Source organism: Mirounga leonina, unplaced genomic scaffold (genome assembly GCF_011800145.1).
Source record: "Mirounga leonina isolate KUSES-001 unplaced genomic scaffold, KU_Mleo_1.0 Mir_418, whole genome shotgun sequence".
Taxonomy (NCBI): domain Eukaryota; kingdom Metazoa; phylum Chordata; class Mammalia; order Carnivora; family Phocidae; genus Mirounga; species Mirounga leonina.
Window position 1 is genome coordinate 2,296,139 of NW_023270739.1, and position 25,094 is coordinate 2,321,232.

The window sequence follows — 25,094 nt, forward strand, 5'->3', positions numbered from 1 at the left end:
GTGGTCACCAAGCCTTTGCAATCTCATAAATAGATAGAAGAGATTTACCAAACTACCTGTATTTTTAGCCTCCTGTTTCTCTAGTAGTTTATAAAATATCAAAATGGAATAATCACATCTCCATGCTTATGAAACTGATCCATACTGTGAGTTGATTTGTAGTTACTGTGTTTCCTTATTTCTATGGCTGTTTCATCATAGAGGGGAGTAAAGATGGGGGGTATCGGCTCTCCTCTGGTGACATGGGGACCTCTGGAACCTATGGCACCGTGGCCCCACTCAGCTGCTTTTCCTCCCAGGAAGTACAGGCCTTCTGGAGGAAGCTTATTTGGTGCCTTTTAACATTCTTTCATTATCTTTCAGGGGCTAGCCTTTCTCATCTTTTCCTTGTCTTGGAGAGGGAAATAATCTAAATTAAGAATTACATGTTTTCCCCTCAAAAATTGGCAAGGGGATGAAAAGTGAACATGGTATTTTAAAGATTTACTTGAAATGATATTGTTCATAACTGAATTTTATTCCAGAATCCATGTTCTTTGCTTGTCATGACACATGTCCTATATACGGGGGATTATCTTTGCTCTATTTTTTCTTTTTACCACGATTACTCTCATTTTACATTGACCAGATTTTAAAGGTAAAAAATGACCGTAGATTTGCCATTGTAAGTCATGCAATTCTTAGATGTGTAAAGTGAAGTACAATAGAAGAAATAGCGCTTTGGAAGTTTGTTGGATTCTAGTCCGCAGTGAAGTGATTTTTGGGCTCTTTGCTTTAAGCACGTCTAATCAACAACTCTATCTCTTTTATAGCCATCGCTGTTGCAAATCCAATACTGTCCTTCTTAGATGTGAAACGGATTTTATTTCAAAAAATCACCGATAAAGGAGATGAGTTGAAAAAAGCCTTTCAGCTGCTTGACACCAGTCACAACATGACGGTGTCAAAGAATGAACTGAGAAGAATTATCACAACCTTCCTGATGCCTCTCACGAGAGAACAGTTTCAAGGTGTCCTGGCTCAGGTACAGTATGCACGGCGACTTAGAATAACCCAACTACTGGGGCGCCTGGGTGGCTCAGTTGGTTAAGCCTCCAACTCTTTATTTCAGCTCAGGTCATGATCTCAGGGTTGTGAGATCGAGCCTCCACGTCAGGCTCTGTGCTCGGTGGGGAGTCTCCTTGAGATTCTCTTTGTCTCCCTCCGCTCTCCCTGCCCCTAAAAAAATAACCCAGCTATGGAAAAGTTGGAGTCAATTACTGGAGCGTGAAATCTTTTCTGGCTTTCCCCCGCCAACAGTTCCAAGTGAGCAGTTAAAATTTTGTTTATCTTTCACAATTCAGTGAAATTCTGGCAGATGTGGGATGATCAACATGTGTGTGGGTCATATTTTGTGTAGATGTAGAGTACTGCTACAATTAAAGTTTTCTTTAGTTCTTAAGGCTTCCATATAAAAGTATTTGGTCAGTTTATATTTTAGAACTTAGTATTTTGGCATTTATCTTGTGTCAAATGGTTATTGAGCACCTACTGTATGCCGGACCCAATGCAGAGCATGCAGACATGGGCCTGACCTCGAAGGGGTCCCAGTCCAGAGAGACATATTTGGCAGTGTTGGTAAGCGTGGGAGTTAGTTAGAGGAGGGAGAGCTATCTAAAAATGGGGAGGTGGTCCAGGAAGGCTTTGGGGGACAAAGGGGTGTGTTTAGTCGAGTTTTGACCGAGAGTGGGTATTAGCCAGATGAGAGAAGAACGGAAGGACATTATACACAGAGGGAATAATAGCACAAGTGAAAGCTTGGATGCCTGAATCAGCACGGCATGATTATTTAGGGAACTGGGTAGTGTCATTGATACCTGAAGCGAGGGGATATGTGTCAGGTTGTGGATAGAGGGGCCAGTCCTGTAAAGGACCATATAAAAGAGTTTGGCCTCTGTCCTGGAAGATGTAGGGGGCCGGGGAAGTGTTTGCAGCTGGGGTGATGCAGTTACCTGGGGAGGGATATGGAGGACAGGCCCTTGGTAGGGTACCATACCAGGTGGCTGTCAATAGTAAACATTTGGTGGGGTCTGAAAATGGAATACACAGTACAATAGGAATTAAATACTCTCAGAATAAATCCATAGAGATCAATATAGTAATACGAAAGTGGAAAAGTCAGGTAGGAATATCAGTAGTGTGCCTTCCAACCCAGTAACCCAATAACTAATTTGCGTGCATGTGCACACACATGCACACACACGTAGAAATGAACATATTTTTACCCATTCATTACTTTTTTTTCTTTTTTAAGATTTTATTTATTTATTTGACAGAGAGAGACACAGCGAGAGAGGGAACACAAGCAGGGGGAGTGGGAGAGGAAGAAGCAGGCTTCCCGTGGAGCAGGGAGCCCGATGTGGGACTCGATCCCAGGACCCTGGGATCATGACCTGAGCCGAAGGCAGACGCTTAATGGCTGAGCCACCCAGGTGCCCCCATTCATTACTTCTTAATCAGTCTGACATTTCATAGTATTTAAAAGTCTGTTTCCTTCTAGAATTTGTTGACTACCTCAACCCAACCCAGTTTTCTTATTTTTTTTTTAAAGATTTTATTTATTTATTTATTTGAGAGAGAGAATGAGACAGAGGGAGAGAGCACGAGATGGGGGAGGGTCAGAGGGAGAAGCAGGCTCCCTGCCGAGCAGGGAGCCCGATGCGGGACTCGATCCCGGGACTCCGGGGTCATGACCTGAGCCGAAGGCAGTCGCTTAACCGGCTGAGCCACCCAGGCGCCCCCAGTTTTCTTATTTTTACAACAGGGGAATTACGTGTCAGGAAAACAAACAGCCCAGGGAATTTCGGGTATTCCTGAATTCTAGTCAACCTCAGGGACTGGCTCTCCTCTTCCTTTCACTGATTTAGGAAGAAAATATCTGTGGATCTCTTTGCTATTTCTTCGTGAGCATACCATGGTGCTGTTTCAAGGATTTCTCTTCCTTTAATTTGCTTTTTCACTGAATTTGAGGTTTGTCGCCATTATTTTTTAATCTATCTATTTTATTTCATCCTCCCTGAGACATTTTGGTATTGTCCCTAGGCCCCTGAGGCTCTGTTCATTTTTTTCAATCTTTTATTTCTATTTTCAGATTGGATAATATCTATTGATATGTCTTCAATTTCAGTGATTCCTTCTTTGCATCTCTTTTTTGCCATTAAGCTCATTCAGTGAAAATTTATATTAGACATAGTGTTTTTCAGTTCTAGAATTTCCATTTGTTTCTGTTTTATAGTTTCTATTTATCTGCTTACATTTCCTGTTTTTTTCTTCAATTTTGAGCATATTTCTTTTAACTCATTAAGCATAGTTAAAATCGCTGCTTTAAAGTCCTTGAATGATAATTCTAATGTCTGGGTTATCTCAGCATTGGGTTGCATTGATCTTTTTTTCCTCTTAAAAAACAAGGGTCACATTTTTCTGGTTCTTTATATTTGAGTACTTTTGGATTATATCCCAGACCAGTGCTGTCTAATAGAAATATAACATGAGGGGCACCTGGTTACCTCAGTCAGTGGAGCATGTGACTCTTGATCTCGGGATTGTGAGTTTGAGTCCCACATTGGGTGTAGAGATTACTTAAAAATAAAATCTAAAAAAAAGAAAAGAAATGTAATGTCACTCACATTTATAATTCAACATTTTCTAGTAGCCACATGAAAAAAATTAAAAAGAATTCATTTGAATAATATTTTTATTTAACTAATATGTCCAAAATATTATCTTATTTCAACATGTTATCACTATTAAAAATTGACAATAAGTTATCTTCTAGTCTTTTCTGTGTACTAAGTCTTCAAAACCTGATGTGTACTTTAAACTTACAGCCAACTTCAGTTCATACACTAAGTTTCCACTGGAAATACTTGATGTCTAGATTTCATAAAATTTATAATTAAAACACAAGATTGACATACCGAGTCATTCCAAACATAGTTAAAACTTTTCCAGTCCCTGAATTAATTTTAAAATTTAAATTAATTAACAATGACTAAAAAAATTCAGTTCATCAGTTGCCTTAGCCACATTTCACATGCTTGACTGCCACATGTGGCCATGGCTGCGCATTAGTACAGGGCTAAACATTACGAATACAGTGCTGTAGAGACTGGATTCTGTTACATTCCTCTGAAGACTGTTGACGCTTCTGCTCTGGCAGTAATTAACCTATAAGCTTGAGCAGTTGCTTGCATCTCATTTTGGCTCTTTTGTCTCTAGGTGGGTCTTTTCTGAGTCTGACCTGTATATGTCTGCTTCAGGTGTCTGCTGGAAACTTGGACAGAGTTTATACACAGAAAGTGGGTCTCCTTCTCTGTCCCAGAGTTTATAGTTGTTTTCTGTGGGAGGGTGGTCTGTTATGAGCTGTCTCTACCACAACTTCTGCCTGATCATTTTTTAAAAGCAACCACAAAGTTATAGAGAAGTTGGAAGTTTAGTGGGAAGAACAAATTTTTTTCCTGAACCATTTGGGAGTAAAGTGGCTCCATCACCCCAAATATTTCAGTGTATGTGTCCTTCAAACAAAGATAGTGTTCTACATAACTACAGTCTGACCATTCAAATACAGATGTTAACACGAACTCACTACTACCATCTCAGCCCTGGGACCCAACCTGGTTTTGCCAGTCGTTCCATGCATATCTTGTAATGATCCAGGTCAGAACACAAATTCCAAGTGTCCTTCAGTCTAGAACAGTTCTCAGCCTTTCCTTAGCTTTCCTGACCTTACCACTCTGAAGATTGCAGAGGGTAGCATGTCCCCTGTTTGAGTTTATCTGATGTTTCCTGATGTTTATCGGATGACTGGGTATTTGTCTTTCTCTGACTTATTTCACTCAGCATAATACTTTCCAGCTCCATCCATGTTGGTGCAAATGGCAAAATCTCATTCTTTTTTGATGGCTGAGTACTATTCCATTATATACATATGCCACATCTTCTTTATCCACTCATCAATCGATGGATACTTAGATGGTTTCCATGATTTGGCAGATATTGCTGCTATCAACATCGGGGTGCATGTATCCCTTCAAATAAGTATTTTTGTATCCTTTGGATAAATACCTAGTCATGCAGTTGCTGGATCAGAGGGTAGTTCTATTTTTAACTTTTTGAGGACCCTCCCCACTATTTTCCACAGTGGCTGCAGCAGTTTGCACTCCCACCAACAGTGCACGAGGGTTCCCCTTTCTCCGCATCCTCGCCAACACCTGTTGTTTCTTGTGTTGTTGATTTTAGCCATTCTGACAGGTGTGAGGTGATATCTCACTGTGGTTTTCATTTGCATGTCCCTGATGATGAGTGCAACTGGTAATGTTCTCTTGCTTTTAAAGAACATTTGTCCTTGCAAACATTGCATCAGTTTCCTCATAAGCTTGATTTAACTGATACTTTATTTATACCAAATGGAGAGTTAAGATATTTTTCCTGCTAATGTCTCCCTATATTCATGATCTAATGTTAATTTAAAATTTTGACAATCTTCCCAAGCTAATCAACTATGCAGGAAGAGGAAAAGTACAGAAAATGTGAAATGTGTATCCGTTTTTAAAAGCTACATCTGTTTTTAAAAGAAGTCACTGAAAACTGTAGAGCTTCAAAGACTTTAAAAAACAGGTCCTGGTAGTCTATCTGAAATAACAAGCATGGGTTTTCTAGAACCTCAAGCTCCTGTGACCCATGTGTAAACCAAGGAGGCTGGAATGTGGTGCATTTTCAGGAGGCCAAGTTCACAGGCATGAGGCAGGGTTTCTCTTTCCAGTAGCTGGAGTTCACAGTGTGTGTGACTTTTCTAGACCTTTTGCCAACAAATCCCTTTCCAATAGTGAATGTAAGCCTAACTGGAAACCTATAAAACTGATAAAACACTTCATGGGAATTTCATACTTAAAATTAGAAAAGAATTTTCCAGTTCTAGTGAATTCACTTTAGCTTTAATTTTATTTTAAGAACCATGTCAAGAATGTTTGGATGTCAGAGTGTTTTGATGATTGATCAGGGCATGGATGAGGAAACATCACTTGTAAAACGCCCTGTACCTTAGTTCCCTTGAAATTCATGGTAACATGAATTTTTGAAAAATGGGGCCTCCGTCTCTGTTAATAAAAATTTTATAAAAGAAGTTGAATTGGCAAAGAGATTCCAGAGAAGTAAAGCATAATTCTGTTCTGGTCCCAGTGGTTGTGCTGGGTTGGGGAAAGAGATGTCTTTGAAGACACTTGTCAACACGATGGATGTGGATTTAAACACTATCCTCCTCCACCCCAATCTAAGGATTTACTTTTAGCGATTCATCTTTGGATGGTTATGATTCTTAAACATTTTTGCCAGAATCACAAATATGGACAACGTGAGTTCTTAGCAGAGCCTCTCCTTTTAGATTAGATTCTTGAGTTGTTTAGGGGCTTAGCTTTGGAGACTGGACTTTGCAAAACTGTATCTGCTGCATTAGAATTTTCATTAGACCATAAGTAACAATATGAAATGTGGTAATACCTTCAATAGGTAGATGGACTTTCCCTTTTTTTTTTTTTTCTTTGTAGGCAGAGTGATTAGTGTAGGGAGAGGAACGTGGGCTCTGGAGGCACCTGATGGTAGTGGCTTGCAGGGAGGTCACATCTCTGCTCCACGGGAAGTGGCAATGACCACACCCTCAGGACCTGGTTTTGGGGCTAGATGAGTTAACGCATGTAAAACACCAACAGTAGTACCTGTGCCCGTCTCCCGAGTATGAGCTCAGTAAATGTGTGTTTCTTCCCCCCTCATGAAGTCTTACTACCAAAACCATGAGGGCGTCCAGTCTTGGAGCAATACACATACTCTGTTCTTGCCCTTCGGCTGTAAAGCTAGGGAAACTGGGAGGTGTCTACCCAAAACTACATCTACTGAAAAACACCCTATCCGAAATAGAAATCATAGATGTCCTTTCCAGGACAAGGCTTCATGAGAGTCCACCCTGTGAGCTGCTGTCCCTCTGGTCCCATTTCTTAGTTGTATATGTTTTAAATAGTAAAAAGAAATTTGTCCTTTGGGGAAGACTGAGATAACCGTGCTCAGCTTTGAGGCTGGAATTGTAAGGGCTAAGTGAACATCACACTCGATTATATGGACATGGGAGCCATTCAGCTGTATGAAAAATGGTACTTTGCGTATTTGCACGAAACTTAATAAGATATATCTGTATTGATTATATATTTTAACTTTAGTTTCATAATCCCTTTTGGGGGAAATAATTATTTTCACTTTTTAAAAATTTTGACTTTTTATTTAGAAGTAATTTCAGGGGCGCCTGGGTGGCACAATTGGTTGAGTGTCCTACTCTTGGTTTTGGCTCAGGTCCTGATCGCAGGGTTGAGAGATAGAGCCCCATGTTGGGCTCCACGCCCAGTATGGAGTCTGCTTGAGATTCTCCCTCTCCCTCTGCCCTTCCTGCTCGTGCTCTTTCTCTCTCTAACACAAATAAATCTAAAAAAAAAAAGAAGTAATTTCAAACCTCCAGAAAATTTATAAGAATAAGAATAATACATATAGTACCCATATGGTACAAACAACACCCATATACACGTAACCCATATACACTTAACCCAGATTTGCCGGTTGTGAACATTTAACCTCGTTTTACTTCTCCTGTGATCTTTTGTTATCCATGTGTGGTATGTGTGGATATTGCAAACAGTTGATAAGATATGGACAGTGTGTACATAATGTTTTTCTGAACTATTTGAGAGGAAATTGTTTATATTATGGTTACTTACTTCTAAATACTTCAGTGTGTATTCCCTAAGAATAAGAACTATTCTCTCAAATAATTACAGTACAGTTATCAACATTGGTAAATTAAACATTGAGATAATTCTTTTATTTAATCTATAGTCCATATTGACCCACTGGACCCAGTAATGTCCTTTATAGAATTTTCAATTTTAAAATGGCTTTTTTCTACCTTAAAAGTATATAAATGTATAGAAAGTTCACATGACATTCAGACGGTAAAGTTACGTTGTGGCCTCAGCCTCTTGGGGAAAAAATATATTCTAATATATATGAATATATTTTGGGGCACCTGGGTGGCTCAGTCAGTTGGGCATCTGTCTGCCTTTGGCTCAGGTCATGATCCCAGGATCCTGGGATCGAGCCCAATGTCAGGCTCCCTGCTCAGCGGGGAGTCTGCTCTCTCTCTCTCCTACTGCCCCTCCTCCCAAGTCGTTTTCTCACTTTCTCTCTGTCTCAAATAAATAAATAAAAAATCTTTAAAAAAAAAAGAATATATCTCTACTAATTTTACTTTATTTTTTAGATAGAATTAGATTTTAGATAATTTAATAGACAACCTATTGACTTTTAATTGAGCACAGACTGGCATTCTGGCATTTATGCTGCTTGTACCTGGCTTACTGGGGGTGCATGTGAACTTAGACACCTGGGTGAAGTGGTTGTGTCTCCTAGAATACCCATCCCACCAGCAGTATCCTGTCTTCCATCGTGGAAGCTCCTGGGCTGTCTACTACTTGGATCTGAATCCTCTAACTGGCCGTCGTTCTTCTTGTTTGGATGTAGATCCCCCTCACCAGCTCTGGTGCCATCCCGTATCTTGAATTCCTGTCCCAGTTCGGTGGAATGGACCTAAATATAAATGTTGTAAAGAGGTAAGTGGGTTTTTTTTTTGCTCAAATGAAAATGTGAAATTTGGAATGATAAGAGAAGAGGGCATAAGGTCAGGAGAGCTAATCATGTCAACAGATATATATGGAAGAGGAGTTGGTAGAGCTTGTCCATATAGAATTTAATGTAGTTAATCCTCAGTCAAAAGGTTATTTAGAGAAGACTCTAACCTCTATGCAGGATATATTTCAGAATAAAAGAAATAATACTGTATTGAAAATGGAAACATAACAAATTAAAACCAGATTAACATATTTTATATGCAGTGTATTTCAGATTTGGAAATAATAAATTTTAATTTTGAAGTAAGAATATTAAGATTCAAAATTTAAATTTGTTCATTTGTATTTTATTTTTAATGTCTTTCATTGGAAAGTGATCATGTTTTAGTAGCTAGAAATGAAATATTTTTTTAAAAGACGTATTTATTTATTTTAGAGAGAGTGAGAGAGAGAAAGAGCACACACACATGAACGGGAAGGGTAGAGGGAGAGAGAGTCTCAAACAGACTCCACACTGAGCAGGGAGCCTGATGTGGGACTCCATCTGAGGACCCTGAGATCATGACTTGAGCTAAAACCAGCAGTCGGATGCTCAACTGACCACCACCCAGGCACCCCAGAAATGAAATATTTTTTAAAGAGATTTCTGTATGAACTCCTTTGTATCTCATAACTGTAGGGTATGCATGGGGCTCATTTGGTTTATGAGCTGAAAAAGGAGAGTGTTAAGAGTATGAACTCTTATGTCTCTCTCAGCTGGAAAGTTCTTTGATTCTAGCGTCTGATTTAGGAAAGACCATTTTAGTAAAAAATTATTCACACAGATTATCTGGCTCTAAATGAATAAACCTCATTTTCTCAGGAATTGTGCAAATAGTTATAAGAGTTAAATCTGATCCTGAAAATTTAGCAGATTTTGGTATAATAGCTTTCATGACTGAGTCTGTCATGGACTCAACGTGGGTGTAAGAATTCATGCAGCAGAGGGGAGGGGGAGCAGGGACTTGTTCAGCGAGTGCAAGTTTCAGTTTTACAAGATGAGAAAGTTTAGATGTGTTGCACAACTGTGAATATACTTAACACTACTGAACTGCACACTTAAAAATGATTAAAATGGTAAATTTTATGTTATCTGGGGTGGGTTTTTGTTTTTTGTGGGTTTTTTTTTTAACCACAATTTAAAAAAAAAAAAAGAGGGGTGCCTGGGTGTCTCAGTCGTTAAGCGTCTGCCTTTGGCTCAGGTCATGGTCCCAGGGTCCTGGGATCGAGACCCGCATCCGGCTCCCTGCTCGGCGGGAAGCCTGCTTCTCCCTCTCCCACTCCCCCTGCTTGTGTTCCCTCTCTCACTGTGTGTCTCTCTGTCAAATAAATAAATAAAATATTTTAAAAAGAAAAAAAAAAAAGAATCAGTGCTGCAGTTTCAACAAGAATGACAAAGTATTATCCCCTTGATGGTCTGATGGTCAGGGACTTCTCTGTGCTCTCTTTAGTTAATGATCCCTAAGTGGTGGGCTGAGATAATCTCCAGGTTTATTTGAAAGAATGACTTGTTTTATAAACTGTATATTCGTGCTCTTAACCTAAAACAATCCCATTTGTGATAAGGTTGTTGGGTGGACAATAACCTAACTTGAATATTCTTTGTTGAAAAAGCTAAACAACTAGAAAAACTGAAAGCAGGAGCGTTCTTTTTTTGTCTTTTGTTTTTGTTCCTTTAGTTGTGAAACATCAGTCTAATAGTTAATTTGAGATGAAGAGGATCACAAGTTACTTCCTTAAATATAAAAGGCTAAATTTTTTTTTTAATATTTGATTTATTTATTTGACAGAGAGAGACAGAGCCAGAGAGGGAACACACACAGGGGGAGTGGGAGAGGGAGAAGCTGGCCTCCTGCTGAGCAGGGAGCCCAACGCGGGGCTCGATCCCAGGACCCTGGGATCACGACCCCAGCCGAAGGCAGACACTTAACGACTGAGCCACCCAGGCACCCTTAAGAGGCTAAATATTTTAACTAAATCTGAAAGATTCAGCTTATAACTGACTTAACTCATGGGGCTGAATCTTCTTTACTGCTGGAGACAATGCATTGTAGTGAGCAGACACTGCTCCTTCAGGTAATATGATAGGCTATATCCACGAACAGCACTTCCACTGGAAACAACTAAAATGACTGATAAAACGTAAAATGTATACATACATTTTTCTTCACTAGTGAGCTGGCAAGAAAGTAAGTACTCCCCTAGAGGCTAACCGAAATGGAGATGGAATCAGGAAAAGTGAGCATTCTATCAAGCCAGCTTTTGCCTTGAGAGTATTGGCTTAATCCTGGTGAATTTGTGTTTCACTTTGGTTGGCTCTTTGGACTGAAGGGGACAGGGGACAAAGCCTAGAGGGCCTACCCAAGGTGGAGGAACCTAATAGAAGACCAGTACATAAAAAGCTGGGACACCTAAACCCTCATGTGAGGATAGGTTACAAATATAAACCTGCATCCCAGAAAGGCACAAGGAAACCTACCTATTTCCCTGTGCTGTTGGGTGAATAGAGGACAAAATTGTAATTATAGGTCAGTATTTATGCAAGTCTGACTGAAATAATGCTGCTTGTGTAGCAAAAAGAAAAAATAAGATTGGAAGAAGTACAGAACAGAACTTCTGGTAGTGAAAGATACGATAATTGTGGATATAATTCAGTGGTTGGGTGGGAAAAGTAGATGAAACGCAGCTGAAAGGAGCATCAGTGGAGTGGAAGATAGACCCGAAGCCATTATCCAGAAAGCCACACAGAAAGACAAAGAGAGAGAAAATATGGAGGACAGGTATAAGAGACATGGAGGGGAGAGAGAAGGCCTAGGAGGTTCCTTATTGGGTTTCCAGATAGGGGAAAGGATAGGGAAGAGCCAATATTCGAAGGGATCTTAAGCGGGACGAATGAAAAGAAACACCTATGTAGACATGTCACCGTGAGACCGCAGAGCATCGGCATCGGCATCACAGAGAGCAGTAAAGGCAGTGAGGGGACACACTGGGTTGACTGAGGCCGATGTCCCACGTGTGAGACAGCGGGACGGGCTTTCCCACATGCTGGGAATGAAGTATTTGCCAGCCTAGAATTGGGAAGACTGAGAGCTCTTCCTGTGGGAACGCGGGGACCCTTTTCCTCTTCTTTTCCATAGTAGAGGCTCGAGCACTGAGGTCAGGCTGTGGGCACAGGGAGAAACATGTGGCACCTTTGCCTGCCATGTTCAAGGTCACCTTTGAGCCAGAGCCTCTCTTTCTTCATCCTGCAAAGCATGCCTCTTGTTTGTACCTGTGCATATGTACTTTAGGTGGAAGGAAAACGCTCCCGGATGGACAGTTGGAAGCGATGCGGGCAACAAGAGGGCAGGAAGTGTGGGGTTAGATCCAAACACATCCGCTGACCTCAGGAAGCACTAAGGACTAAGAATAATGACGACTTTGGGAATTTAAAAATAGGATAAGATTAAAATACACGACAGGAGCAATATATATGCTGAGAGGAGGGACTGGGATGGAATGTTCTAGATTGTTACCTTGTCCAGAATGTAAGATTAAAAATTTTGATTAACTTTAGACTTTGAGAAATACACAGGTTATAATTTCCAGAGCAACTATCACAAGATTAAAAATGGAGTGACTGATTCCCAAACTTACAGAGGCAAACAAATGGGATCATAAAAATGGGATTGACCAAAAAGAAGGCAAGAAGCCGCAGAATAGGCAGAACAAATAGAAATCCCAAGTAAATTGGTAATTGTAATAAATGTTCCACTTAAAAGGCAGAGATTGTCTGATTAGATAGGAGATAGTAAAATCCGCCAAGAGAAAAACCTAAACATAAGTTTATAGAAAGGTTAAAAGTGGAAGGATTTAAAGACATACCATTCCAATGAATACTCATCTCAAGAAAGCTGGTGTCGCTCGGTTACTATCAGATAATAAGCTGTGTCTCCCGAAGGAGACACTGAGATGGAGTCAGGGGGGACAGCTGTGAAGGGAAGGGGACCCGAGTGGCCTTGGGCAGAGGCGCTGCCCTGGGGCTGGGGAGGGGAGGGAGGCTGAGATTGGGAGCCAGTGCACGGGGCTCTGGACCCATGCTGCTCTGTCTCTTCATCTGATGGCAGGTACACAGGCATTTGTCTGATTTCTGTTCTTTAAATCTTAAACATATGTTAAAAATAGTGTCTTGTGTCTATTCAATACATAATTAAAACATAAGAAATATTACATTTAATATAGAATGATAAGGCTGGATTCCTGGTGAGTTTCCACCTCAAACTTGGGCACTTAACCTTCCAAGCCTCAGTTTCCTCCTATGTAAAATGACGTTCATTTCTGCTTAAAATGCTCCGATGGCTTCCTCTTACCGCAGTATGAAATCCAGATTCCTTATCCTGGCCACAGCACCACAGGGCTGGCGTCCACTTCCATCTCTGAACTCACCCCTGTCCCCTGCCCTACTGGGCAGGCTCTGGTCTCCCTGGCCAACTGACTGTAGCAATGCTGGGACATGCGGAGCCCCGGTCCTCTCGGCTTCATGCCGCTGTGTGCCCCCTTTGCTTTGTCCAGAGAGCTTTTTCCTTCCAGTGGATTGCTCCTGGCTCCTCAGCCTGTGGGTCTCTACCAGCTTGTTCTAGAGGGGGGCTCTGAAGCAGTGTGTGGAAATATGGATAACACAAAATAAAAAAAATTTTAAAAAGCAGATGGAGCCAGGGGCGCCTGGGTGGCTCAGTTGGTTGAACATCCAACTTTTTTTTTTTTTAAAGATTTTATTTATTTATTTGAGAGAGAGAATGAGAGAGAGCACATGAGAGGGGGGAGGATCAGAGGGAGAAGCAGACTCCCCGCTGAGCAGGGAGCCTGATGCGGGACTCGATCCAGGGACTCCAGATCATGACCTGAGCCGAAGGCAGTCGCTTAACCAACTGAGCCACCCAGGCGCCCTGAACATCCAACTCTTGATTTTGGCTTAGGTCATGATCTCAGGGTCGTGAGATTGAGCCCCACCTAGGGCTCTGTGCTCAGGGCGGGGTCTGCTTGAGAGATTTTCTCTCCCTTTCCCTCTGCTCCCCCCCCACCCCCGTTCGTGCTCTCGCTCTCAAATAAATATATAAATAGAATCTAAAAAAAAAGTACATGGAGCCAAGGGGATGGTACACACATCCACCATGAAGTCCTTTGTGGAGTGGCTGAGAGTGCCCCCGGAGTGGACTGTGGACCCCTCAGAGGTCAGAACAAAGTGCAGAGGGGCTGGGGGTGAGGGTGAGCAGCACCTCCACTTGGCCACATGTGACCTTTGTCTCCCTGCCTCCTTGTCTGTGACCCGGGGCAACAATGGCCCCTGACCCACGCAGGTGTCATGAGGATTAAATCAGATGGGGCTCGCCACAGGAAGTGCTCATTAAGCGTCAGCTGTAATTACTCGGTTCCCACGCTGCCCTGGGAGGAGGAAGAAATGTTGTTGTATTTCATTTTATGGACGAGGAAACGGAGGCAGGGAGAAGCTAAGGACTTGGCCCAAGTCCACGCTGCCGGCAGACGGCAGTGCCTAAGAGATACCTTGCGTTAGAAAACATAATTTAGAAATCGTTATCATTTTGATCTCTGCATGTCCTCGTTTATTGGGTTAAAACATTTTAACGAAAAGTTTTTATTTTTCTTTTTAAGAGGAGGGGAGAAGGAAATGAGTTGCTGTCGGACAGTAAGAGAACTTGAGACCCAAATAGGAGAAAAGGTAATAGAGATCTTTTAAAATTCTCCCCCCACCCCCTGCGTCAGAAGTGATTATTAGCAGAGGTAGATGAAGCAGAATGAGCCACATCTTGTCGTCTGTGCTCTCCCGTCAAAGCTGGCTGACGAATAGATCCTGTAACAAGCCCGTGTGAAAGCTTGTATTCAGACGACTTGCACTGGCTCGCCTGGTGTCTCTCTGGATGAATGACACCAACAGAAGTCCTGGAATATTAATGGCTTTTGTATTAACTTTAGATCCCTAGTAGTAGGGCTGCCCTTTCTGGTTTTGTCTAAGACTGAAGCAGAGGATCTCTTAAGAAGGAGAAAACTTCTGCTTTTCAGCAGTAAGTGCCAATCGAGAGCAGCTTGGTAAAAATAACCGGGAAAACTCAGAGTGATGTATATTTAAGTATTGAGTAATTTAGCCACAGAAGCTACTGCATGTGTTTAGAAGAGGAGCACATAGCCTTGTCCCTCTTTGCTGATTATGGTTAGACATCATCACCCACAGCTAGGGAGGGGGGGAGATACTCGTGGCTTTCGGGGGTTGGAATCAGACCCCTTTTAAAAATGCATTTGAGCCTGTCAGTTAACGAGCAGTCTGAGAATCATGATTCAATTTACTCGATTCAATATGTTGGTTTGAAATGTGTCAAATTTTCTTTCCTTTTTGAACTCTTCTGAGATTTTCATACATTTCAAAATAAAAAATAACCAGAAATCCACAAAATGTTTGTCTAAATTTCCCTGGCTGATGCCATTAACAGCAGAAAATTCGTCTTAATGTGATACTTTTTTAGCATTATATATTCCTAAAAATCTGGTTTCACTATATGTTAGTAAGAACCCTGGTGTAATTTGCTTCTTCTATTGTGGTTCATGTGTTATGCTATAAGAAATATGTAATGTGATTGATATTATTTAGGGTACATCTTTAATTTGTCTCTTTCTAAACTGTGTTAATCATGAAATACTCCTGGGAAATTCAGCCGTTTATGACAATCATCGTATCCACATAAACACCATCGTGGATCAATAATGCAGCATTTCAGTGAGTGTGGTTGGGTTTGTAATTGTCCCCAGTTAGGCTGGGATTGTAAATTACCAACAAGAAGGCTACCATGAGGAAAGCTACAAGGGAACTCCACCACTAACCATCCCTTCATCTAACTCCTCTTTTATCCCAGCCCCCTCCCTCTCATCCTATCCATGGGGGAAGCCCTCCCACTGGTTAGGAGTGAGTTAATCAGTGGGCTTACACAGTGCAGCTTTCAAGCAACTTCTGGGGAAAAGGCTGAGGAGGGTGATTGAGGAAGCACTAAATCCCAGATTTAGTGGGGTTCTCTGCCATGCATTCTGGCGAGCGTCACCTGCAGCCCCAGTTCTACCTAGAACCCCGACTCTGGGCAGGCAGGTGGAGTAGACAAGACTGACCTTGGGACTGTTAAAAAAAAAACTCAGCTGAGTAAATTTGAAGACCTAATTGGCTTTATTAAGCAATTCATGAATTGAGCAGCATCCCATGAAGCGAAGTAGAGGGGAGGTGCAAGGAGCTGTACAAAGAGGAAGGGTTTTATAGGGAGGGAGGCAGGGCAAGAAGTTGTTAGCAGAAGGAAAGAAAGGAGTTTCAAGCCAGGTCACCTTCCCTCGATGGGGGGAGGGGGGAAGGACAAAGGGTCTTATTAGGTGGATTACCTCATCTTCCTTTGGAGGGGGGAATAGAGAGGGCTCACGTGACGAGATGACCTCATCGGTGCTGACCAGCAAATTCCAGATTGGTTGGATTAAAATTCCAGTCCTGGAGAAGCTGAAACTTCAATTAAGTCTTGGTTTGCCATGCTGCAGACAAGTGACTGTACTGAGAGCCTGGAGCTTTCTTTTTAATGGGACCAGGTCAGATCTGGGTTTCCATCTCAGAGCTTTGCCCTTTACCAGCCTGGTGGCCTTGACAAGTCCTTGTCACTGGGTTTCTTCATCCATTAGTGGGGATAACACCCACCTGGAAGTATAACCAAACTCAAGGGGTTTGCTGCTTGGGGTGCATCACATTGAACACAACCTTTGTTGAAAGTAAAGAACTTGGTGTTACCTGTTAAAAGTAAGGAGACACGGAGATAGCTGGCTACTCACTGTCTCCCTGAGGGGTTCCTACAGGAAGCTTTTATTCTGTGTGTTGAGGTCAGGGGCAGGGAGCTCGCTTAGGCACTTTTGGCTCAATTGCACATGCCTAGTGTGTTAACATGCTAGCACATACATCAGATGTTCAAAAAAAAAATGGCGGAAAACTCTGCCCACAGGAGGGGATCTTAGTGTTAAAATGAGCTAAAGGTAACTTCAGGACCACTCAGGGGGGCGTCTGCGTAGGTCCTCGGCTCCAGTCCAGCTCAAACTGGCTCACATAAAGGGCTGTCAGGCAAGACATACCTAGCAGGGGGCTCTCGGGTGAAACACCTAGTTGGGCGTCTCCTTGGATGGAACGGTTGGTTCTGCAAACAAAACACATTCCTTCCCTGCTTCTGTCCCTTCCTTTCCCCGCTTCTGTTGATACTTTTAGCCCTCTGATTTGAGCAACTTCTTGTTTCATCCTAGTTAACAGAAGTGCTGTCATGTGGCTTAATAATATGCAGTACAAAGCACCTGGAACAGCTGGACATTGCCAGCAATCACTAGAATGATTATTACTGCAGCTTCCTTTGAAGGATCGGTAGGAACACCAGTGAATCTCATCCCTTCCCACCCACTCCCAAAATAAATAGAACAAATCAAATATACTCACCTGTTTGCTGTGTGTAGTAGCGTATTTCCAGTTAAGGCTCTTGTCCTGCAAATAGTCCACACACGAGTGTTGGAGACTGGGACGGATACCTGGGAGCTATTAAAGGAAGGCTCTCTTTAGACATATGTTGTCATTGCTGGGTGATCTATACAGTTTGGGAATGGAAGAATGCTCATTATTTTGTTTTAAATATAAGTCCACATGGTTTGCTAGAGCCAAGAATGCATGCAAATGTCTCTGAATTTTGGGAGCCAGACTTTGCTAAATGTATGTGTGGTCTAGCCTTCCTAAACCAACAAATAACTAACATTTGGCACCCCAAACCTACCAAACCCCAGTGCTCATGCTTCCTAATCGTTTTCCTCTGCAGGGAGCTTGATCCGATGGCTGATTCCTTGGCCTTTCCCTTCCTCACATGCACGTAGACCCTCCAACATAGGTTCACATCCCCACTCATTATCCAGTTGAACCCTTGGGCTCTCTGAGCCTGGTTTTCTCTGTCAGTCATGGGGCGGGGGCCAGCCTGGATGGTCTCCAGGTCCCATCTCTCCCAACCTGTGGTGATTATGATCCATGGCTTCACATGAAGAGGTTGCTGTCTGATCCTGTGGGGTTCTGTGAGCCCAGGTAGTCCTCGAGGCATCTTCCTTTGGCTCCAGCTTGTCCTGGTCCCTAGTTGGATCTGCACTGGGTCCCACTGAGTAGGCACTTTGAGTCCCATGCTTGCCTTACTTAGGCTCATCCCCTTGGCCCTTGCTTTTCACTTGGTCACAGATATGTGCTTTCCTTTGCTTCTCTTCTGTGCCATGACTTGGCATCTGCTTGACAGGTCCTTGAGCTCTCTGGTCTTCACCTTCTCTGCTCTCACAGTCTCCTAGGGAAGCAGAGGCATTTAGTGGGAATCAGGCACACCTGGCTGAAATCCAGCCCCTGCAGCTCCTACTGGGGGCCTTAGATGTCTCACTATTCTGACTTTTCTCATCTCTAAAGTGGAGACAACAACCCATCAGGGTAGTTACAAGAATGAATGAGAATAATAGACACAAAGCCCTTGGCTTACCATAGACGCTCAGTAAATGTTAGTCCCTTCCTCCATCTGTTAGTGAGTGAAGCCCATTGTCTGGCATTACTGAAACCCCTCCAGTGGTAGGCTTTACCTGCTACCGGGTGGCCCCACTTATGCCATGAAGGTGTTTGGTTGCTCTGCCCCGAGAGAAATAGAAACCCCCCAACTGAGCTCGCTGAGACAGGATAGCACTTCTCATCTCACCTGAGAAGTCAGGAGGGAGTGCAGATGCAGGATCAGCTAACTCATGTCTCCTCTGGTCACCAGGATATTGCCACCATTCAGGCTTGACATGCAGGTATTGTGATGTCAAGTTTTTTTCCAGATGCTATTTCTTCCAATATGACTCTATAAACATGGGGAGACTTTTCTCCTGACTCACAGCCAAGAAAAATGTCCCATACCCAAATCAATCATTGGCAATGGTATTGGTCACCATGAGCAGCCTGAACCAACCCTGATTACTTCCTGGTGTGGTGGCTTCACTCCCTCCAGGGCCGCCAGAGGGTAGATATCTAAACAAAATGGAAAATGGAGGGTTTTGTTAGAAGAAGAAGGGAGTAGGGGGTGAGTGGATTTGCAGAAGGAGGCTACCAGCATCTGCTTCGGCCTCCCACTGAAAGGATACCCCTGGCCTTAATCCTGTGGACACTGTAATTTTTTGGATTTTGTCAGCTCTATAAATAATAGCCCTGACTGAGCACTTACTAGGAGCTGCTCTAAGTGTTTTACTGTGTTAAATGATTAATTTCCAGGAGAACCCCTCAAGGCAGGTACCATCCTTATGCCATGTTGATATGGAGGAATCTAGAACAGAGGGTGAGCATTTGACCAAGGGCACACAGCTGGCAGGTGGAGAAGCTGCAATTCCTGCCTTGGCAGCTTGGCTCCCGAGTCCTTGCCCTCAGCCAGTGCCACCCTGCCTCCTGGAGGGCTCCTGTAGGGAAGGTATTGATGCTCCCCTTGCATTTAGCAAATGTGACTTTGTTACGCCTGCAGGTGGACCTGGTCCATCACAGAGAAGTCACACCTCCATCGTACACATGAATGGACTTTTTTGTTTGGACCACAGAGTCATCTTTGCATCCATGTAGCATCTACTTGAAATGGGCATTTGGGAGTTTTCCTCCTCTTCCTTGCTCTGACATCCTGCCCTCTCACACTCCTTCCCACGTCCTCGGGCTTTTATGCTCCCTCCCTGTCCTGCAGGTCCCCAGCTTCCTCCTGCAGCAGGGGCTGAGGCCTAAGACTTGGGTTCTTCATGTTCTTCAGGTGGAGAATCTGCCAGGAAAAAAAAGACCAAAACAAAGCTCCATGCGTTGCTGGGCTCACCAAGCTTTGGTCTTGGTACTCGGTTTGTCTTTTGTCAACTCCCCATGCGAGGGTAAGGTGGAAGTGCTAGAAAAGCTCATCTTGCTCCTTGAGGTCGGGTGAACGCTCATTGTGAGCCATGCGCAGGGAATTACCGAGAGGCCGGAAGCTGTACTGACCTACATAAGAGCGCAGTGTACTTGTAGAACAGCCATGACCCTTCCCCGCCACCCCTACATACAAAAGAACTGTTCTGAACTGAAGACAAGAATCCAAGAATGTAAAATTCAGTTAAAGACATAAAAAAAAAAGGGAAAAAAATAGACACATCCAGAGCCCCAGGCTGTTTGCTCTCGTACCACGTCACCGCCCCAATCAGGGATGCTTTTTTAAGCCTGGGCGCCATGATGTCGGAACATCTGGTCCACCCAGTCAGCCGTGACTAGTGTGTCTGTTGGACACCAAGTGATCTGACACAAGTTTTTATGGGATTACCCTGGTGCCTTGGAGTTGTATAGATGCAGCATTGGTCATTTCAGAAGCAATTAGTAAATAATGAGAGGTACTAAGCTGCTCACATGGTCTGTAATGTCTTCGCACGGAAGAGACACAAGTGATGGCTTAGATTCATTTTCTTAAATAGGTGGATTTTCCTAAAAAAGAAATTAAAAAAATTATTGCTTGAGAAATAAACAGTCATTAGAATCACAACCATTTCATAAACGTACCTTAACATTCTAACACCACATTAGCATGAACGAATGTACCGGAATGCAGTCTTTTTGCCTAATAAAAAGACTGTGTCAAACTCAAAATGAGGCCATTTACTAAAACATACAAGCTTTTGGTTAATTTATAATATTCTCCTAATCCCACTTTTATCAGCTCTACTTTGGTGCACTTGGTATTAATTGCCTATTATAGCAGGTATTTGAACACATCTCCTCTTTCATCTGAAGAAAATATTAGCATATCGTAGAGCTGTTGGGACAGATTGTATCTGAGCCACTTTTTCCTCCTTGCAGAAAAGCCTATCAATCATAACTGAATATAGTGATTAATAATGTCACAGCTCTTACTCGCGTGTCTGTGTGCAACTAAATGAAGAGGAGTGCTTACATTTTGATCTAGAGAATTTCACATAACAAAATAATCAGTTGCCATTTTAGAAAAAAATTATATTGAAAATGCTTCTACCCTAGGCCCTATTTTTGGTTGTTCTATTATTAATTTACTAAAGGCTTCATCAGGAAGCTAAAGCAAACACTCAGTTATATCAGAATTTGTATCATTTCAGACTGTTTATCTTCTTTTTAAAAATCCTCTTGCATGTTCAGTAGTTCGGTCAAAATCGTAGGGGAAGCTGGCTGGAGCACTTGGGCTTCCCCAGCTGGGTGTGCATCGAGCGCCAACCCTCACCGCGTGTGTGCCCCTGAGCAAGCCAGTCCCTTTGGGGCCTGTTTCCTCGGCCATGAAATGGGCAAAGAATAGTGTAAGGTTTTTCCAATCTTGTTGAGATTCTTGGTGACAATCAATATAAAACGATCTTACCAGAGTGCCAGGGCATAGAAGTTACTCAAAAAAGCAGGAGTTGGAGTTTGCATTTGGAGGAGAGAAGACATGAGTTGTCCCATGGACAGGGAAATGATAGTTTGCGGTCACCTCTGGCTTAAGGCCACAGAGTGGCCACGTGCTGAAGGCCTCCACGCTTACATCTCTGTCTGGGCTCCAGACTCACCACTGTCCTCCTCACCGTCCCTGGGCAGCAGCCTTCTTCGCTTGGTCACCCCAGTGTTGGAGTGAATGGTTCCACCATTGTCATGGAGTCGTTCACGCAGAAACCTAGGATTAGCCTTGATTCCTGTGTTTCCTTACTGGCCCCGCTCCAGCATCCAATCCATCAGCAAGTCCCGTCTGCTGCATCCCATGTGCCGTTTCCAGGACCAATCCATCTCTTCATCCCCACTGCCACCGTCATCCCAACCCTGTGCTTTGTCAGGAACCCTTGGTCTGCTTTTCCTGTTCCTCCTCGTGCCCCATACAATCTCTATTCCACACGACACCCGGAGTTATCTGTTCAAAACATAAGTCAGGTCTCATCAGACTCCTCTGGTGAAGATGCCCCGTGGCTTTCGGTGGCCCACTGAGTAAACATCAGACACACATCCTGGCTTATGGCGCTCAGCATGGAGATTTTTTTTTGACTGACCTTTCTAAAATTCCATATTTTCCCTGACACTGAATGTTCTGAGATTTTTGTTCGTTTACTTGTTTATCACTAGGATACATGTTTCCTGGGAGCAGGTGCCTTCTCTGTCTTACTTGCTGTTACAACTTTAGTGCCTTGAGCAGATCCTGGCACTTGATATGACCTCAGGAAACATTTACTGAATGAACAAATGGTTCTGTAGGAAAAGTTGACCGTAATTGGAGTAGCCAGGAAACACTGCATGGGACAGGTGAGACCAGCACTGGAGTTGGGCCGTGGATGGGGTTTCACTGTGGTGAGGACAGAGTAGGGGATGAGATGTAGGGTAGGTGTCAGGTTTGCACTCTGACACAAGAAGAGAACGTGGAGGTGGGGGCCGGGGAGATGTGGCCAGGGCAGTGGCGAGACAAGCTCTGTGACCATCCTGCGGAGAGTTCTGTTTCTCAAGGCAGGATGAGACAGAACATTTGTGGAAGGTAGGATGGAGAAAAAGATGGAATTATTTGAAGGTCAGGTGTGAACCCTAAAGCATGGGGCTGGGGTGGGGGTGGGGGTGGTTCATTGCCAATTTCCCATGAGGAAGGGGCTGCTTTGGAGATGGCTCTCGGCAGTCTCATGGACACAGTGGCTGGGAGGACAGCTAGACTAGGCCTTGGAAGTCACTCAGCAGCAGGAACAGCCTACATTTGTCAAGCACCTCAGGTGTTTCGGGGATACCATGGAGTTCCTGGGAGGGGGTGCATGTAGCTCTGTCCTGTGCATGATCTGGGGTCAGGGTGACAGGGGCCCCAGAGTTCCTCCTGTAGTGCCTGGGACGGAGCTCCCATCCTATGAGTGTGAGCTGGATTAGAAAGAAAGGAGGTACAGGAAATGCTGCTTCTAGATTTGGCACATGTTAAAAGCCCTCGGTGTTTAGATGTAGGCCTTATTCTCATAGCTGGGTCAGAAGTTCAATGGCAGCTAAAATTTCTTATTGGAAGTCTTTATATGTTGTAGGTAAGCCTTTTGAAAATGGAAATCGAATGTGGAGAAGGTTGACATGGCCTCTGGCACATATGACAGCAAGTTTCCCTCTTCACCTTGGCTACAAGGAAACCCAGAGCCAGAGTTTTCGGATTTTTGCTCCCTTGTAGCAACTCTGACTTTTAGGTTGCTTTATTTAGCTCTTTCTTTAGCTCCCTTTTCTCTGTTCCCGTGGATCTCATTTAGATGTCTTTTTGTGTAAACTTGTTCAATTTATGGTAAAGGCAGGATTTGCATGCATTCAATAACTACATGCATCGTCCTGGGCCCGCGGGGGGCAGTGGGGGGAATGCCAGAACAGTGAGAGGAGGCGTCAGCCCCGGGCACAGAGGCGAAGCCTTTGTTAAAGGTGAGCAGTGCCCGGCCGCCGCTCCTCCCACATGTCCCCAAATTGAAAGTTTGTGTTTATGGGGTTCTGAATGTAGTCTAATTTTTTCCTATCTGGTTTGGCTCATCTCTACCAGCTGGTAAATAGGAAATGTTCACGGTAGGAAGCCAATACTCTGCAGAGTGTAAACAGATGGAATCGATATAAAGTGACAAGCTAGACTGTGCTATGGAGAATACAGAGCCAAAAGTAAGAACATAACAGTCAAGCTACTTACTTCGTTCCAGTTCATTTAGTCCTGAATAGCGCTTCATATCTGCACAGCTGTGTTGTTCTTTTTTTCCCTCTTTCTTTCTTCTGGGTTGATAATGACAATTTCAAAGAAAAACTTTAATTAAAGATTTTATACGAAATAGCCAAAAGTAGAATAATAAGGAAAATGAGCATTGATGTGTTTATTGTAAGAAAAATCCTTTTTCGTGGTTTCATTTTAAAAATTTACTCCTTAAATTTAAAATGAATGTAGTCGTGGTGACAGAAAGGTGCCAGACTGACAGCCGTGGATGCTGAACCCTTCCATTTCGCTGCAGAGCCAAGACATAGAGGCTGCTAGAAGCCCCCTCCCCTTGGGGTTCAGTCCCCAGGCGGGCGGGTAGGATGCCGTTCTCACCCCCTTCTGCTACAAACTGGGCAAGGAAGGCTGGTTCTCGGGGAGGAACTGAACAGAAAACAGCTTAACAGGAGCCAATAAGATAGCACTGTGGACAGTCGAAGTTAATTTACTGTGCGGGTTGCGCGCTGGCGTGAAGAAGCTTGGCCTTCCTCCGGGAAGGGCCACGTCGGAGCCGGGCCTAGAGAAGGATTATTTGCAGCCTGACTGAGAATTCTGGCCTTCTGGAGGAAACATTAGGCCTTTTCTCACCTCCTTTAACGCCTGGGTGGTCATATTTATTTGGGTTCACAGCTTTCCTTCCTGGAGCTCAAAGTGCTATAAAAAGAATTTTAAACAAAGAACTATAGAGTACTAATAACAGCCACTGTTAGCGGTTTATTGAACCATCTGAACTCAGTGGGATACAAATATGAAGCAGTTTGATTTTCTCTTCTCACGGTTCTCAAGCAGGCGCTAGCAAATCTGCCTTTTCATCCCGTCAGGGTTTCTTAGGCAGATCTCATGGCTTTCTGGTCACACTTAGTTATAAACAAGTCTAGCACAGGCCCATCCAGTTTTAAACCTTGAGCTCAGGTCCAGCCCAGCTGGCCATCTCCTCCCCTTCTTCCTATGCAAGGGGCACTCGACCTGCTTACTCGCTGGCCCTTCTCTTTCTCTCTCCCCGCTTGTAGTTGGGGTCTGTGATGAGGGCTGAGGAAAGGGAGGATGCCTTTCTTTTCCTTCACTGGTGTCCTGGTGTCCTCTCAGCATGGTAGGCTGCCCTCTTATAGGGCACATGGGGGGTTATTAGGACTGTGCTTTGTGGGCCTCTGAACTATATGGTTCCCTGATGAGGAGAGTCACCTCTGCCCTTGGTGGTTCACTGCACATCCTCAGGCTGCAGGTCCCCTCACCTGAGAGCAGCCCCCGGGAATGGTACAATTCAAGCCTTCTGCCTTTCTTGGTCTCCGCTTAACCCATTGAAAATTTATACATGCCATCCGTGCCAACAGTAGGCATACACTCTGTGCTCATCTGCCCCTCCCACTCTGCTCTGCTGTCTCTGTCCAGGTCTCAGTTCCTTTCCCCAGGAAGGTGTACAGCAGATCACTGAGTCCACTGGGAAATGAGATGCCTATGTGCCTCTTCTTGCAGGTTCCTGCCCTATCTGTACAAGGATTCCCTTGGCCTACTAAAGCTTCTTCCCCATGAATACTACATCCATCCATCCATCCATCCATCCATTCATTCATCCACCCATCCATCTGTCATC

General features: G+C 43.6%; 1 protein-coding gene across 1 annotated transcript in view; it reads left to right on the forward strand.

Moving 5' to 3' along the window:
- Nucleotides 1–25,094, forward strand: part of EFCAB6 (EF-hand calcium binding domain 6) — a 215,743-nt gene that overhangs the window by 17,414 nt on the left and 173,235 nt on the right. Inside the window, exons 3-5 of the mRNA XM_034987337.1 lie at nucleotides 813–1,024; nucleotides 8,596–8,684; nucleotides 14,391–14,457. Coding sequence (XP_034843228.1) covers nucleotides 813–1,024; nucleotides 8,596–8,684; nucleotides 14,391–14,457 — 368 coding nt within the window. The remainder of the gene's footprint in view (nucleotides 1–812; nucleotides 1,025–8,595; nucleotides 8,685–14,390; nucleotides 14,458–25,094) is intronic.